Here is a 16,033-nt window from a genome sequence, read left to right on the forward strand (position 1 = left end):
GGGGGGCAGGATTGAATAGTTTTTGCCAGAAGCTGAAAAGTCTCTTCTGTCCTTTCTTTGTGGGGGAAATATTTTCTCGATGATCAGCTTCTTCCATGGCGCTGTTTAGTAACTAACTTCAGGAAATACAAGGCAGGTGAATTTTTTTGTTTTTCCTGAGATTTTGGCTGCTGACCACTCTCAATTTATTCTTGTTGCTAAGACTCCATTTCTGAAGCCTGCCAAAGTGGAGGACTTTTTATCAAAAATGAACTCGGTTCTTTTGTTTTCGAAAAACTGAACAGTAACTGACCTCATTTATGCCTTTCATTCGATTAGCACTTAGCAAGGGTATTTCTTAAAAGAGGAAATAGAATGTATTTATGATTTGTGGATGCCTAGGAAGCTGAAACAAAACATTTTGTTGAGAAAGAAGCTAGTAAAACTTAGTCTAGAATTAGAGAAAAAAATACTCTAACCAGACAGTCTTGTGTTTGAGCCTTTAGTCCTTTCTTACCTTTAATCCTGCTTTTTTCATTTAAAATGAATGATCAAACATGACTTAGCTTCACCTTTTATTGCTTTCATTACTTGAGATGTGATAGTTTTATTTCTAGAGAAAAGTAGTATTGTGTTATTTATTCCTTTTTGTCTCCCTTCCTTTTTAAAGGAAAGTTTCTGATTAAGGATTGAATAGAATGGTGGGTGCTCTTGCGTTTGGTTGTAGGCATTTGCAGTTTTATGTGTTGAGTAGAGTTCCATGTTCTATAAAGTAGGTTCGTATTAATTTTTTTTCATGGGTGATTTTTATAAATTGGAGTATAATTGCTCTGCAGTGTTGTGGTTGTCTCTGCCGTGTATCAGCGTGAATCAGTCAAAATTATATACATCTCCCCTCCCTTTTAAATCTCCCTCCAGCGCCACTCCACCCCTCTAGATTGTCACAGAATGCCACGCTGGGCTCCCTGAGTTAAATAGCAGCTTCCTGCTAGTTATCCATTTGACACATGATGGTGTCCTTTCTTTATTTCTCTTATAGTTATCTGTTCTATACAGGGTTGGTCAAAAAGTTTGTTGAGGGTTTTCTGTAAGGTGTTATGGAAAAACCCAAAGGGACTTTTTGGTCAACCCAATATATGGTAGTGTGTATGCGTCAATCCCAATCTCTCAATTTATCTTCCCCTTCCCCCTTGCTAAATGTACAGACATTTTAAGTTTTAATGAAGTCCAACTAATCGATGATGCCTTTCATGGACTGTTCCTTTAGTGTAGTATCTAACAAGTCATTGCCACCCAGTCATCTCGATTTCCTCCTGTGTTATCTTCTGTACCTAAGCTTTCTGAAGTAACTTGTACTCAGTGAAGTATAATGTACATTCATAAAGGTCTGTAAATTCCAAGTTTAGATCTTCGTGAATTTTTCCAAAGGGAATGCTGTCACGCATCCACTATGGAGGTCAAGAAATAGGACGTTATGAAAATGCATGAACTTGTCTGTGTGTTCTGCCTTCTGTATGATTAGCTTTATTTATTCTGGAGCTTCACCACTATAGAATTATACAATGCATACTCTTATATTTGGCTTCTTTTGCTTTTCATTGTGGAGAGGTTTTTAATAATAGATTTATTATTTTCTTAGATAAGGGATGTTATTTCTTAAGTAAGTTTTGCTAAATTGTATTTTTCAGAAGGATTTCTTCTACAGTGATACATTTTTTGATCTGTAGACTTTTTTCTTATACCCTTCTGTTCCATTTCTAGTGTCTGTAGAATCTCTTCTGGTGTTCTGTTTTCATTTCTGATTTTAATACTTTGATCCTTCTCTTCCTCTTAAAGTCTTGCTGCTGCTGCTAAGTCTTGCTGGGATTTATTAATTTTACTTTTTAAGAACATATTTTGTTAAATTTATTTTATGACTGCTTTCTATTTAATTGAGGTCTTCCCTTTGTTATTTCTTTGCTTCTGTTTATGGGGATGAAATGGGGATTAATTTATTGTTGCTTTTTAGACATTGTGAGATGGATACTTAAATTATCAGCTCTTCTTTATTCACTTGTATATTTAGGACTATAGACCTCACTCTAAGCATGGCTTGAATTGTATACCTGAATTTTGATGTCTTCATTTAAAATATTTAAATCAATTCATTTTACAAGAATGTATTGACGAAATATCAGACCTCTCCCCTCTTTGCAGTTAACACTATGGTTTAGCATATTCAAATCTCTAGACATACTTTTAATTAAAAAGCCTTTTTAACAGTACTTCATCCAGTGATTGTCAGACTTGTTTGGGAAATGCTATGGGAGACAGGCAGGGTCTCCCAGTACCTACCATCCTTAGGCAAACACCCATCTAGAGGCTTAATCAAGCTGAATGACGTTTAGCTTATTTCTAGAGTAGTACTTATGACTTGATAAAATTTATATTTAATTTGGGGTTTTGTGATAGGCAGCAGCTAGCACAGTAGTTCCTTACCGTGGGTAAGGAGAGAACTGGGGTCTGAGAACCAGTCTATGGGACCTTACAGTTAATACAGTTTTAGGATGTTTCTCAAAACATGCCCCTGGGGAGGTCATAACTCAGGTGAAGCAGAGGGTTGGTTGAAGGCCCTGTGGGACATACATTGATTGTTTATCTGTTACTTACTTCCTCCCAGAAAAGAGTCTACACTCATTGTAATCCTTAGGTGAGTGAGGGAGTTTTCACAATCTCACACTCTGATCATTAAATTTAGAGACCACTTGATTTTTAATACTGTAAATTCCTTGAGAGTTATTTTATGTTTCCAAACCTACCTTCAAGAAGGTAGGTTAAAACATGCTCTGATGCTTTGTCTAAGGTTGTTAGCTGTAAGCCAATTCAATACTGAAATTCATCTGCTTAAAGTAAAGCTGTTATCTGAATAATGCCACATTGCCTTTCTTGACAATAATTAAATAGTATGCATCCGCTCACCCAGAAAAGTGATCAACTCATTAAGACAGAGGTTAAAAAGACAAGGAGGGAAAATTACATCACTCTTTCCAAGACTATTTGCATTTGAAATAGCACTCTGAAGAGAGGATAACACTTTGTCCAAAGAAAAGCATCTCTAATGGTAAAGTTTTGATAATTATTATGCCTTTCTCTTACCCTAGCTAGGAGAGAAAGTAAAGGAGCCGTGATAGTAGATGACTAGAAAACAACTAGAGTAGGAAAAACAGGCACTTAAATTGGAATCAAACTTAATTTTCAGGCATTGTAAAACAAATGCAATCCTGACAACTTAAAAATTCTAACGATCCCTTTCTTTCCTTTCTTTCTCAGGTGTGTCCTCTTTAAGCATTCAATTTGCCAAACTCCCAAAGGGATTAAAGCATTTAAATTTGTCTAAAACCTCATTGTCACCTAAAGGTACAGTATATCTTACTTACTTAACTTTGTATCAATAATGTATTTACTACTGCCCTATGCTTCCTTATACATGGTTAGAATTATTACTCAGTTATGTATCGGACTTTAATAATGTAGTTGATCCTTGAACAATGTGGTTTGAACTGCCGGATCCACTTACATGTGGTTATTTTTCAATAGTAAACGCTGCAGTACTGCATGGTGCACAGTTAGTTCAATCTGTAGAAGTGGAGGAACTGTGGATACAGAGAGCTGGCAGTTAGTTATGCGCAGTTCAATCCTCGTGTTGTTCAAGGGTCAGCTGTATGTGTATTGTAATACTCTGGCAGTTTTAAAGTAAAGAAATTATCTGATTGAAATTCTGGTGTTCTAAAGTGAAATGCTTTCATAGTGGAGGATAATTTGAATGGCCACATGCAGTCTTCAACTTTTTAAACTTTGAATCACCGTCCTGCCTCCTGCTCCTAAAGGCAGCTGGTTGTGTTGTGTTGTTTTGTTTTTGATTTAGCAATTTTTTTTTTAAACAAAGTATAGTTGACTTACAACACTCTGTTAGTTCCAAGAGCATAAGATAGTGGTTTGATATTTCTGTATATTCTGTTCAGTTCAGTTGCTCAGTTGTGTCTGACTTTTTGCAATCCCATGGACTGCAGCACACCAGGCTTCCCTGTCCATCACCAACTCCCAGAGCTTGCTCAAATTCATGTCCATCAAGTCGGTGATACCCTCCAACTATCTCATCCTCTGTCGTCCCCTTCTCCTCCCTCCTTCAATCTTTCCCAGCATCAGCGTCTTTTCCAATGAGTCAGTTCTTTGCATCAGGTGGCCAAAGTATTGGAGCTTCAGCATCAGTCCTTCCAATGAGTGAATATTCACGACTGATTTCCTTTAGGATGGACTGGTTGGATCTCCTTGCAGTCCAAGGGACTCTCAAGACTCTTCTCCAACACCACCGTTCAAAAGCATCAATTCTTCGGTGCTAATGACTACTGGAAAAACCATAGCTTTGACTAGGTGGACCTTTGTTGGCAAAGTAATGTCTCTGCTTTTTAATATGCTGTCTACATTGGTCATAGCTTTTCTTCCAAGGAGCAAGTGTCTTTTAATTTCAGTGGCTGCAGTCACCATCTGCAGTGATTTAGGAGCCCAAGAAAAAAAGGTCTGTCACTGTTTCCGTTGTTTCCCCATCTATTTCCCCTGAAGTGACGGGACCGGATGCCATGATAATTGTTTTTTGAATGTTGAGTTTTAAGCCAGCTGTTTCAGTCTCCTCTTTCACTTTCATCAAGAGGCTTTTTAGTTCCTCTTCACTTTCAGAATATATGCAGAAATATCTGCCGTAAGGGTGGTGTCATCTGCATATCTGAGGTTATTGATATTTTTCCCAGCAATCTTGATTCCAGCTTGTGCTTCATCCAGCCTGGCCTTTTGCATGATGTACTTTGCATATAAGTTAAATAAGCAGGGTGACAATATACAGGCTTGATATACTCCTTTCTTGATTTGGAACCAGTCTGTTGTTCCATATCTGGTTCTAACTGTTGCTTCTTGACTTGCATACAGATTTCTCACGAGGCAGGTAAGGTGGTCTGGTGTTCCCATCTCTTGAAGAATTTTCCACAGTTTGTTGTGATCTACACAAAGGCTTTGGCATAATCAATAAAGCAGAATTTTTTTCTGGAATTCTCTTGCTTTTTCTATGATCCAGCGGATGTTGGCAGTTTGATCTCTGGTTCCTCTGCCTTTGCTAAATCCAGCTTGAACATCTGGAAGCAAATGGTTCATGTTCTGTTGAAGCCTGGCTTGGAGAATTTTGAGCATTACTTTACTAGTGTGCGAGATGAGTGCAATTGTGCAGTAGTTTGAGCATTCTTTGGCATTGCCTTTCTTTGGAATTGAAATGAAAATTGACCTTTTCCAGTCCTGTGGCCACTGCTGAGTTCTCCAAATTTGCTGGCATACTGAGTGCAGCACTTTCATAGCATCATCTTTTAGGATTTGAAATAGCTCAACTGGAATTCCATCACCTCCACAAGCTTTGTTCATAGTGATGCTTCCTAAGGCCCACTTGACTTCGCTTTCCAGGATGTCTGGCTCTGGGTGAGTGGTCATACCATCATTATTATCTGGGTCATGAAAATCTTTTTTGTATAGTTCTTCTGTGTATTCTTGTCACCTCTTCTTAACATCCTCTGCTTCTTTTAGGTCCATACTGTTTCTGTCCTTTATTGTGCCCATCTTTGCATGAAATGTTCCCTTGGTATCTTTTATTTTCTTGAAGAGATCGCTAGTCTTTCCCCTTCTATTCTTTTCCTCTATTTCTTTGCATTGATTCTGTATCTTACCAAATGATTACTACTGGTTGTGTTTTTCTTGGTTCATCCTTGGAAAGACTTCCTTGCTATCACACTCCCCCCGCCCCCACGTACACATAAACCTGTCAGATGGACTATCTGTTGTACAGAAAATGGTTGGGCCTAACTGCAGTTACAGTCATCACTCTTGCTGTACCTGATCTATTTCCTGTCTTGGAAGTTGCCTTTCTTTCCCCAGGTTCTTTCCTGACTCCACTCACCATCCTCCCATTTTTCTCTGTTCTGTTCTTATTTTGCTACGTCATCACCTTTATAACACTACTAATAATAATTGAAATCTTCCTGCTTACATCACACCTTTGTACATGCTTGAAAAGTTTTTCTTTAATCTTGTATAGGGAAAATCTCCATTCTTCCTTCTGTGTTTCTCTGCATGTCTCCTTTACTACTCACGCAAAACATGTCACTTCTGATATTTCTGGTCACCAGCTATGCGGACGTTTCCCCCCCACACCAGGCAGTTCTCTGCAACACCAGCCGGATATCCTATAATTCAGCTCATTATCTATGTGGAGATAACAGTCCCACGAGACTGTTATGCTCCCAACACCCTCCTCTCACGCCATGCCCTTTACATGCCTAGTGACAAGCCCAGGTTATCAGAGGTTCTGAAGTCTCTCTCCTTGAATTTGATTCATTTGCTAGAGTGGTTCACAGACCTCAGGGAAATGCTTATTACACTTACTAGTTTATCAAGGGTAAAGGATCCAGAAGATGAACAGCCAGAAGAAGACATCCACAGGGTGAGGACTGGGAGGGTGCCAAGCGCAGGAGCTTCTGTTCCTGTGGATTTGGGGCATGTCACCCTCCGTGTGTGGATGTGTTCATCAACCTGGAAGCTCTCTAGACCCCATGGTATGTTTATGGAGGCCTTATCATATAGGCATATTCAGTTATTAACTGCATTTCCAGACTCTCTCCCTTTTGTGCAGAAGTGTTGGTGGGTGGGAATGGGGATGGAATTCCAAGCTTCCCATTGTAGCTTGGTCTTTCTGATGACCAGTCCCCATCCAGGAGCCCACGCAGAGTTGCTGCATTAGAACAAAAGGTGCTCCTACTGCTCTTATCACTTAAGAATTTATAGGAGTTTTGGGAACCCTGAGTCAGGGTCAAAGACAAATATCAGAACAAGGGATGTTTCTAGTGTTCTTATCACCCAGGAAATTACAAGGATTTGAGGAGCTTTGTGCCAGGAACCGGCAAGGGGGGCACAGACCAATTTTTTCTTATGTCACACATCTCCAAATATTTTTAGAGAGCTTCAGTATATTTTATAAAGCCCTCATCTGTGATCATCTCTTCTGACACGTCTTCCCTATTCCTGAGGCTTCAACAGAATCACTTACTCTTTCCTTTTCACTTCCAGATCATATCTAACATCATTGTATGAATTTCGTGTTTCCCCTATGAGAAGGGGGCTCTCTTTGCCACACGTGTGTGTTTCTTGTCTCCATCTCTCCAACACCTGACATAGTGGAGCTACCAACCCAGTGTGGGTGTTAAATGAAAGTTCCTTGAGTAATTTGCCACTCCTTAACATGTGACTGTCTTTTGAGGACAATATGTGTAGTGATTGCCAGTTCTCCAGCAGATTGTCTAGGCTTGAGTCCTAACATCTTTACTTAACTACAAATACATTAATACATCTCAGTCCCTTGGTTCCTTAGCAACCTCATTTATACTATGGAAATTTGAGTCTCTGCTTCGTCAGAGGTGGTGGGATTAAATGGGCTAATGTGCATAGTGTCGTGTTTGGCACAGAGTGTCGTGTTGTCCCTGCCACCGTCATCTTCCTCCTTGCCTCCCTTCTCTTTCCTTCCTCCCTTCCATCATATACTGTTTTTCCATCATGTATTTTTATACGTTCCTATTTTGCCCAGGACAACCTCGGTCTCCCCACCCACAAATCTGGTGAATTAGTGCTCTTCCTGGAAGATTCAGCTTCTATCTCCTTTTCTCTTTGAAGTCCTTCTCACACAACCTCCTCTCAGCAGCCCCTGCAGAACTAGATGCCCCTTTCTCTGCATTCCATAGCACTTTGCAAATCCCTCAACTTGAGCGCATTTCTCACTGTATTTCGGTTGTGTCCTAGCCTGGAAGGTTCGGGCAGGCAAGGGTGTTGTGTCCTTCATTGCCGTGTCCCTGGCACCTGGCACTGCGTGTTCTCACTGTGTCATGGGTGAGTGGGTAAAGCAAAGTGGTCCTGGAATGGTTTTCTATCCATCCATTCCTCCTTTATTCCGACTGTGCAGTCACAGTGAGTGATTTGAAATTGGGGTTAGTTCCATTCATGCCATGATTGTATCTGCATGTTTAAGATGAAGGGACAAAAGTAACTTTCCAAAGGGAAACAATTCACCAGGAGCCAGTGTTTTCTGTCCTGATGCCTAAAGCCATCTACAGATCTGAAAGCTAAGGTGTAGTCCCTTTCAGTTAGCAGTGTTCTACATCAGCAAATCAGCTGTATAAAAACCCTTTTCCTGATGATTATCAGTGCATTATATATTATGGTAAAGACTTCGAAGATTCTGAAAAGTATAACTAAGAAAGCTAAAACTGCTTGCAATACTAGTACCAAGTCAATACAAGATTGTCACTGTTGACACTTTGGTACTTGTTCTCCCGCACTGTTCTGTGTTTGTAAGCAGTTTTTTAAAATATAAATATCTACAAACACACACACATGTATACATGTGATTATACTATTTCATAATATGTGATTACTATTTCATAAACTTCTTCCCCTATCCCCCATAGTAAATTGTGATCATTTGTGTCAGTAAACACTTGGTCACTTTCAATGCTGTGTGATAGCTCAGTGTATGCAAAATGTCCCCTCACTTACGTACATAATCTAATATTGTACCTTTAGTGAAGGTGAAAGTGAAGTCGCTCAGTCGTGTCCGACTCTTTGCGATCCCATGGACTGTAGTCTACTAGGCTTCTCTGTCCATGGGATTTTCCAGGCAAGAGTACTGGAGTGCATTGCCATTTCCTACTCCAGGGGATCTTCCTGGCCCAGGGATTGAACCCAGGTCTCCTGCATTGCAGGCAGACGCTTTACCCTCTGAGCCACCAGGGAAGCCGTGAAAGTGAAGTCACTCAGTCGTGTCCAACTCTTTGCGACCCCATGGACTGTAGCCTACCAGGCTCCTCTGTCCATGGGATTCTCCAGGCAGTAGTACTGGAGTGCATTGCCATGTCCTACTCCAGGGGATCTTTCCGACCCAGGTATTGAACCTGGGTCTCCCGCATTGTAGACAGACGCTTTACTGTCTGAGCCAGGATTTAGACCGTTTTAAATTCTTCAGTAGTGCAAAATACCATAGTATGATATCTATATCTAATCACCAGTCAGGATAAAATTCTCGTAAGTAGAATTGTGACGTCAGAGTTTGTATAATTTTTAAAAAGCTGTTTCTGATATGTATTGTCAAGTTTGTCCTCCAAATATTTTGTACAGTCCTCTTTATATTCTCATCATCAGTGGATATTATTCTTTTTTATTGTTTGTCAAGCATATTGAACAAAAATGTTCTGATATTTTAATTTTAGTTTCTTCAGTTATTGCTTAGTTGGCTTTTTCCCCTTGTTCCTCAGTCACTTATATTTCTTTTGGAGGAAGTTGCTAGGTCCCCTCCTTTGTTACTCTTCTATTCAAAGTGTAAAATTTTTTCTTGTAAAATCATGTATCATGTAGTTCATAAGTCTAACTCTTTTTTAAGGTAGAGGGTTTTTTTTTTAACTTGATATTTAATATATTTGTTCATTATTATTCATATAAAACAGAGGGATGTAACAATCTTTGATCCTTCTGAGTGCAAGCTTGGGTCCAATACTTTGGCCACCTGATGCAAAGAACTGACTCATTGGAAAAGACCCTGATGCTGGGAAAGACTGAAGGCAGGAGGAGAAGGGGACGACAGAGGATGAGATGGTTGGAGGACATCACCAACTCGATGGACATGAGTTTGAGCAAACTCTGGGAGTTGCCCTGTCCTTCCCAGTGATGGGAGTGGGCAGGTTCTTCAGCTTCCTCCAAATCAAGACAGCCCCACGTGCCATCCACCCTTTACAAATGAAGAGATCCACACCTTTATCTCTTTTCTGCAATAAAATATGTTTGAGAATTAATATTGTTTTATAACATGTGACCCAAAGAATTTTAAGTCATCCTTCCTAGGATGTATATCTTGAAATGTTGCCTTTTAAAAAATTGATTTCTTAAAGGTTTTCAGTATTCTTGCAGACTGTCACAAAGGATCTGAAAGGTCTGTGGATTTAAAATAACTCAGATTAAATTGTACTTTTAAACTTTTGCTGAATTTGACTAACATATTTTATTTCTGTGAAAACATTTATATTCATGGCTCCATAATTCAAGGCAGATTTTTTTTTTAAAATCTCCCCATGACATCCACACTGTGTCCAAATATCCTTTCTCTTCCTCAGATGTGAGCTAAGTGATAGTTTTCTGGATTTCTAGTAAATGTCCTGCTGGTTGCCAGATTATGTCAGTGCAGGGCCATCTGGTACCACCTTTTTCCAGCTGTAAACACTCCAATAATAAATATGAAGAATGGTCAAAATCACTAGATAGCCAGAATGGAGAATAGTGTGAAAATCTGTGTGTAGTTTGGGTTGGAAGAGCCCTGATTCTTTCCATCCTATATTTTTGTAATTTCCTGCCATTACTGTGCTTTTTAACCCAGGCCTCACATGGAACGGGCTCAAGAGGTAGGGGAGGAAATCCTTCATTCTGTCTCAGTAGCTTGAAGATGAGCTGATAACACAATTCCCTCCCAGTTCTAATCAGACATTGGCCAACTGCCAAGCACCCATATCTGTCAAGGAGTGTTTTGCTGTCAAGACTAATTTCAGCTTCTAATTTCAGAATTTATTTATTGAGTTTTGTTATACCTCACTAAGGACATAATTTTAAAAGTGATTTTCTTGATGAAAGTCTGATGTTTTCCAAATATTTTGGACTCAATTATGCCATTACAAAATACATTGATACTACCAATAGGAGACAAATTTAAGGAAGTTGGTCATTTGAACAATCATAGAAATTACCTCCAGAAATCAATCTTTTCCAGAGGCTATCACGAGTTCCTTTTGTCTAACATCATCAAATCTCCACCTGCTTCACTGCCAAGCTCTTGGTTCTTACTTCTTTGATAGTATTCAGTTCAGTTCAGTCGCTCAGTCATGTCTGACTTTTTGCAACCACGTGGACTGCAGCACACCAGGCCTCCCTATCCGTTACCAACTCCCAGAGTTTGCTCAAACTCATGTCCATCGAGTTGGTGATGTCCTCCAACCATCTCATCCTCTGTCGTCCCCTTCTCCTCCTGCCTTCAGTCTTTCCCAGCATCAGGGTCTTTTCCAATGAGTCAGTTCTTTGCATCAGGTGGCCAAAGTATTGGAGCTTCAGCATCAGTCCTTCCAATGAATATTCAGAAGTGATTTCCTTTAGGATCGACTGGTTGGATCTCCTTACAGTTCCAGGGACTCTCAAAAGTCTTCTCCAACACCATAGTTCAAAAGCATCAATTCTTCAGTGCTCAGCTTTTTTAGAGTCCAACTCTCACATCCATACGTGACTACCAGAAAAAAACATAACTTTGACTAGACAGACCTTTGTTGGCAAAGTAATGTCTCTGCTTTTTAATATGCTCTCTAGGTTGGTCATAGGTTTTTTTTTCCAAGGAGCAAGCATCTTTTAATTTCATGGCTGCAGTCACCATCTGCAGGGATTTTGCAGCCCAAGAAAATAAAGTCTGTCACTGTTTCCACTGTTTCCCCATCTATTTGCCATGAAGTGAAGGGACCGGATGCCATGATAATTGTTTTTTGAATGTTGAGTTTTAAGCCAGCTGTTTCAGTCTCCTTTTTCACTTTCATCAAGAGGCTGTTTGGTTCCTCTTTGCTTCCTGCTGTAAGGACCGTAAGGGTGGTGTCATCTGCATATCTGAGGTTATTGCTGTTTCTCCTGGCAGTCTTGATTCCAGCTTGTGCTTCATCTAGCCTGGCATTTCACGTGATGTACTCTGCATATAAGTTAAATAAAATAAGCAGGGTGACAATATACAGCCTTGATAGTACTGACCTCACTAAATTGTGATTATTCGACTGTCTTTGTTTCCTACCGTATGGCCTTTGAGAGGGTAAAATATTATTCTCTGGGTCTCAAAAGCCCATGCCTGCTATATAGTAGCCTTTAAATAAAGATTTGTTGATTGAATAAATCCTTGTGTAGCACTGGCTTTCATCCTGGAATTTATTTAGCTTCTTTCATGGTGGTCTTTGAATTTTCTGAAGGCAAAGAATGGGTCTTATTTACATATACTTCCCAATCCCCAGCATTTTATAAACATGTTATGAGCACTTAATAAATGCTGAGTTGATGGGCCAAGAAATTCTTCCATGTACTTAAGTAAACTATTTTCCCCTCTGTGTCTTGAAGTCTTCTCTATACAAACCCAGATGCACACTCACCATCAAGAAATGGCTCAGTAGCCTTTATCAGATACACACTGGAGTTGGTTCTTTGTACCTCTCCAAAGCTGAAGGATAAGATAATAACCTCTTCATCAGTGCTACACAGTCTAAACTTGGAACAGAGAACCGCTCTCACGTGGGGCTGTGCTTGTAATGCTCAGCTTTTTTCTTTGTTTTTCTTGAAGTGTCTCTTGGGGTTCTGCGGCCATGAGCAATTTTGGCCTGACTCTTGCCCCTTATCTGATGAAGAAATTATCCATGTCTGGACAAAAACCCCATCCCCTATTTTAGGTGGCTAAGCCAGCCTGGGATTTTCAAGAAGAATTTTAGTGAAAAAGAAAAACAAAATGATTTGTAATAGTATACCCAATTTAGAAATAGTGTTATTTCCAAAATACATGATTTAGAACAATGGACTTTCAGTAGAAACAGAAAAAGCATTGCAATATCCCACATGCCTGTTATCTAAAGAATAATCATCAGTGATAATTGTGTGTATAGACCTCTTTAAATCTCAGGGAGGGACCAGTCCTTTCTGGGCTCGCATTTTGAAGTGTCCTGATGAAAATCTACCTACCACAAGGTGCTAACAGACCTGTTTCAGTTCCTATTACCCAGAGATAGTAGGCCATGCCTCTCTCTGCAGAGCAATCTTGCCTCCTCATATATTCATTCTTTTTCTCTTTTTTTTTTTTGAGATGATATTAGCTTGAACCATTTATGTTAGAGTTGACTTGAATCATTTATGTTATTTTATATAAATAGTGTGTAGAGTGATAACTATCAGTTTTTCCTTTTGATTGCTTATTCCATTGTGTACAGAGTATTTTCTCTTTGTAAGGTCTGTTTCAATCTAAATTTTGCCTTGAATATAATGCATTAGGCAGAGCAGTACATTCCTGGATTAACTTCCACTTTTAAGTAATCTAAAGTATCTGACTCTGAATCTGCATCCTTTTAATACTGTACATTAAGCCAAGAATCACCTGGCAGGATTGAGAAAGGGATAAAAATGATCAATTAGATTGTTTGCATCATTCTAAGACTTCAAAGTAAAATCTTCCCCCTCCACACCAGTAGAAGTGGAGCAGAATGAAGCTGATTCCATTCCATTCTCCTCCTCAGTGAGTTGGTTGTCTGTGACTGACTAACCTGTTCTTCTTGAGAAGATGTCAGAAGACCATCCTCGAGCTGCCTTTTGGGAACGGTGCTTCTGGTTAACCTCAGTCCTGCACGTTGATGGGGCTGTTGGACCCTTTAAAGAAAATCACAGAACTCATTTTTGTTCCTGGAATGGAAACTAAGCTTTGTCTTGTCATTGTTGCAGGGGTGAATAGCCTTTCTCAGTCACTGAGTGCCAACCCTTTGACCGCCACCACTCTTGTCCATCTGGACCTCTCAGGGAACATCCTTCGTGGAGATGACCTCTCGGTAGGTTTTCTGTCCCTTCCTGCCGTCTTCCATGAAACTGTACTTAATAAGCCTGGAATAATTTCTCAACAGGGCTTTGTAATGTATTTTCCCACATCTCCTTTTATCATGACATCTTAAAATCATTTAGTTATGAGCTTATAAGTGTTTTAGAGAAATATTCAGAGCCTGCCTTCATTAAATGTAATCTATCTCATAGATTTTTTTCCCTTCTCTCACTTAAGGTTGTTGAAGTTTAAATTCTTTCTGTAAATACTTAGTCTGAAGAAATTTTTTCTACATTTCAAAGCATTGTTGCACCTGTTAAAATTGCCTGATAAGAAAGATTAGAGGTGTAAAGTGAATTAATTTATCACTTAATAATATTGTTAGGAAGACCAGTGGCTTTTAAAAACATAGTTTGTGATGGCAGTATTGTAAAGTAAAATAAAGTTTAAAAAAACAAACAAACATAGTTTGTGATGGAAAAGGATATTGGGATGAACATCAGTCCTATGTTCCATGAATAGAATAAAGAAGGGAAGGGTTAGGGGTCAAACTGGGGCTACCCTTGAAAGTTTGAGCATGAAGGGAAAAGTTTCCCTTCAATGATAACAAGGTTTTTCATGCCACTGAATCAGTAATATCAATGTTTGGCAGATCTTGCAGATAGAGTGAATTGGGAATCATCTCATTGTCAGATGGGGTGAATGGTCCCCTTCCTTTTGGTCACCAGGATAGAATTTAGAATAAATGCTCCTTTATCAAGGGGGCCTATATTACCTGGACCTCTTCAAAGGACCTTCATTTGCATCTCATTGCTTTATGGGAGTGAAAAATATTGTGACCTGTATTCCCGTTTCTCTTCTGTTTTACTTTCCTTGTAAGACAGGGAATGTTGCCACAGTCCTTTTTGTAGTTATTTCCTCTCCCTTACACTTGAACTCATTTACATAGCACTTGCTTCCTGGTGTGCCATGACTTTCAGTCCAACTTGAGTTGTGCCTTTCCCTGATGATTCATAAATCTGCTCCCTCCAAACATGAAACCAGGGGTCTGATGTGAAACCACCAAAACATTACAGTGGCACACTGGCAGAATCGAGAGAAAAATTAAAGTAGAGCCTGAAGATGAAACAAGAAGGTTGCTAACATAGGGCCATTCATAGTCACCTAAGACAGCCAAGTAGCTGGCCGGGAGTCCTATCGCAGCTGGGCTTCTAGAGAAGGGCAAGTGGAATGATGAGGCCTGAGTGGCAGTGGGCTTCTAGCCCCTACATGCGGAGGTTCTGAGAGCCATTCAGCTGGTGCTTCGGGGGATAACCCAGCCTAGCAGGGCCTACTGGAGGTGTTGGCCAAGTAGGGTCTTGTCACCACTTGAGGGTGATTAGAGCTCCCCTAGCTGGTGGCCAGGAGTAAAATCACAGTGCCAGGCAAAGAGAATCGGATCTTGGTTAGGTCAGGAAAATAAAAGATTTTTCTGAATCAGAATTTTTATAATACAGTACGTTCTCTGTGTCTGATTATTCTAAAGTACTTATAGTCCAGCCTGTTGCTCTTCTGAATTCCTTAGTAGAGAGGAATTTTCTCAAGCATCAACAGCTAAGTTGCTATACTCATGAATCTTTGCCAAGGACTAGGATGTCTCAGTGTAAGCTTGTTTGTTTTTCCACGTGTCTCGAGGCATCCACTGAAGCAAAGCCGAGGTTAGCTAAATTTCTCGTGGCAGGAGCTTGGATGTGGTTTGCTATTGGTGGCTGTTGGCAGTTGCTACTCACATAGGCAATTAGAGAATAACAGAGAGTTATTAATTTTATGGTTCTGATAGCCTTGTATGGGGATGAAGGGATCATTTATGCATTGTGACCCCCTAGAAACTGAAGTGTTTTAGCTATAAATGAAATTTAACCTCCCCCCCCCCAAAAAAAAACAACTAATAGTGTTGTCGGTACTTCCTTGTTAGATTTTGGAGGTAATTAAGGATATAAAAATTTTGTCGACCCAAAAAGAGAATATATATTCTGAAACTACTACCCTTTGTTTTAAATTCAGAGTAGTGGTTCCTTGAACACTTTTCAAAGTCATTAGTATTTTGATAGGGTGGCTGCAATTCAGGTGGTATTTCATTCTCAACAGTTAAAATTAATTAGCACGGTCCCAAAATAATATAACAAAAATAGAGCTAATCAGAAAAAAACCTAAGTCATATGTAGCAAAAAGGGGATTTGGTAGCCAAGACTCCATTTGGCCTTTTTTTTTAAAAAAAAACTTTAATATAATTTAAAATATTCTTTGGATTTTTGCTCTCAGGGAAGGTAACAGAATGACAGAAAATTCTGCTGATCCTCCTGGGAAGAGTGAAGAATGATC

General features: G+C 39.6%; 1 protein-coding gene across 5 annotated transcripts in view; it reads left to right on the forward strand.

Annotated features, from left to right (window-relative positions):
• The window catches only part of CARMIL1 (capping protein regulator and myosin 1 linker 1), a 307,760-nt gene that overhangs the window by 185,027 nt on the left and 106,700 nt on the right, over window positions 1–16,033 (forward strand). For all 5 annotated transcript variants that reach the window (XM_018038752.1, XM_018038753.1, XM_018038755.1 and 2 more), the window contains exons 12-13: window positions 3,289–3,375; window positions 13,582–13,685. In XM_018038752.1, the coding sequence (XP_017894241.1) occupies window positions 3,289–3,375; window positions 13,582–13,685 (191 nt within the window). The remainder of the gene's footprint in view (window positions 1–3,288; window positions 3,376–13,581; window positions 13,686–16,033) is intronic.

The sequence above is a fragment of the Capra hircus genome, chromosome 23 (assembly GCF_001704415.2).
Source record: "Capra hircus breed San Clemente chromosome 23, ASM170441v1, whole genome shotgun sequence".
Lineage (NCBI taxonomy): Eukaryota > Metazoa > Chordata > Mammalia > Artiodactyla > Bovidae > Capra > Capra hircus.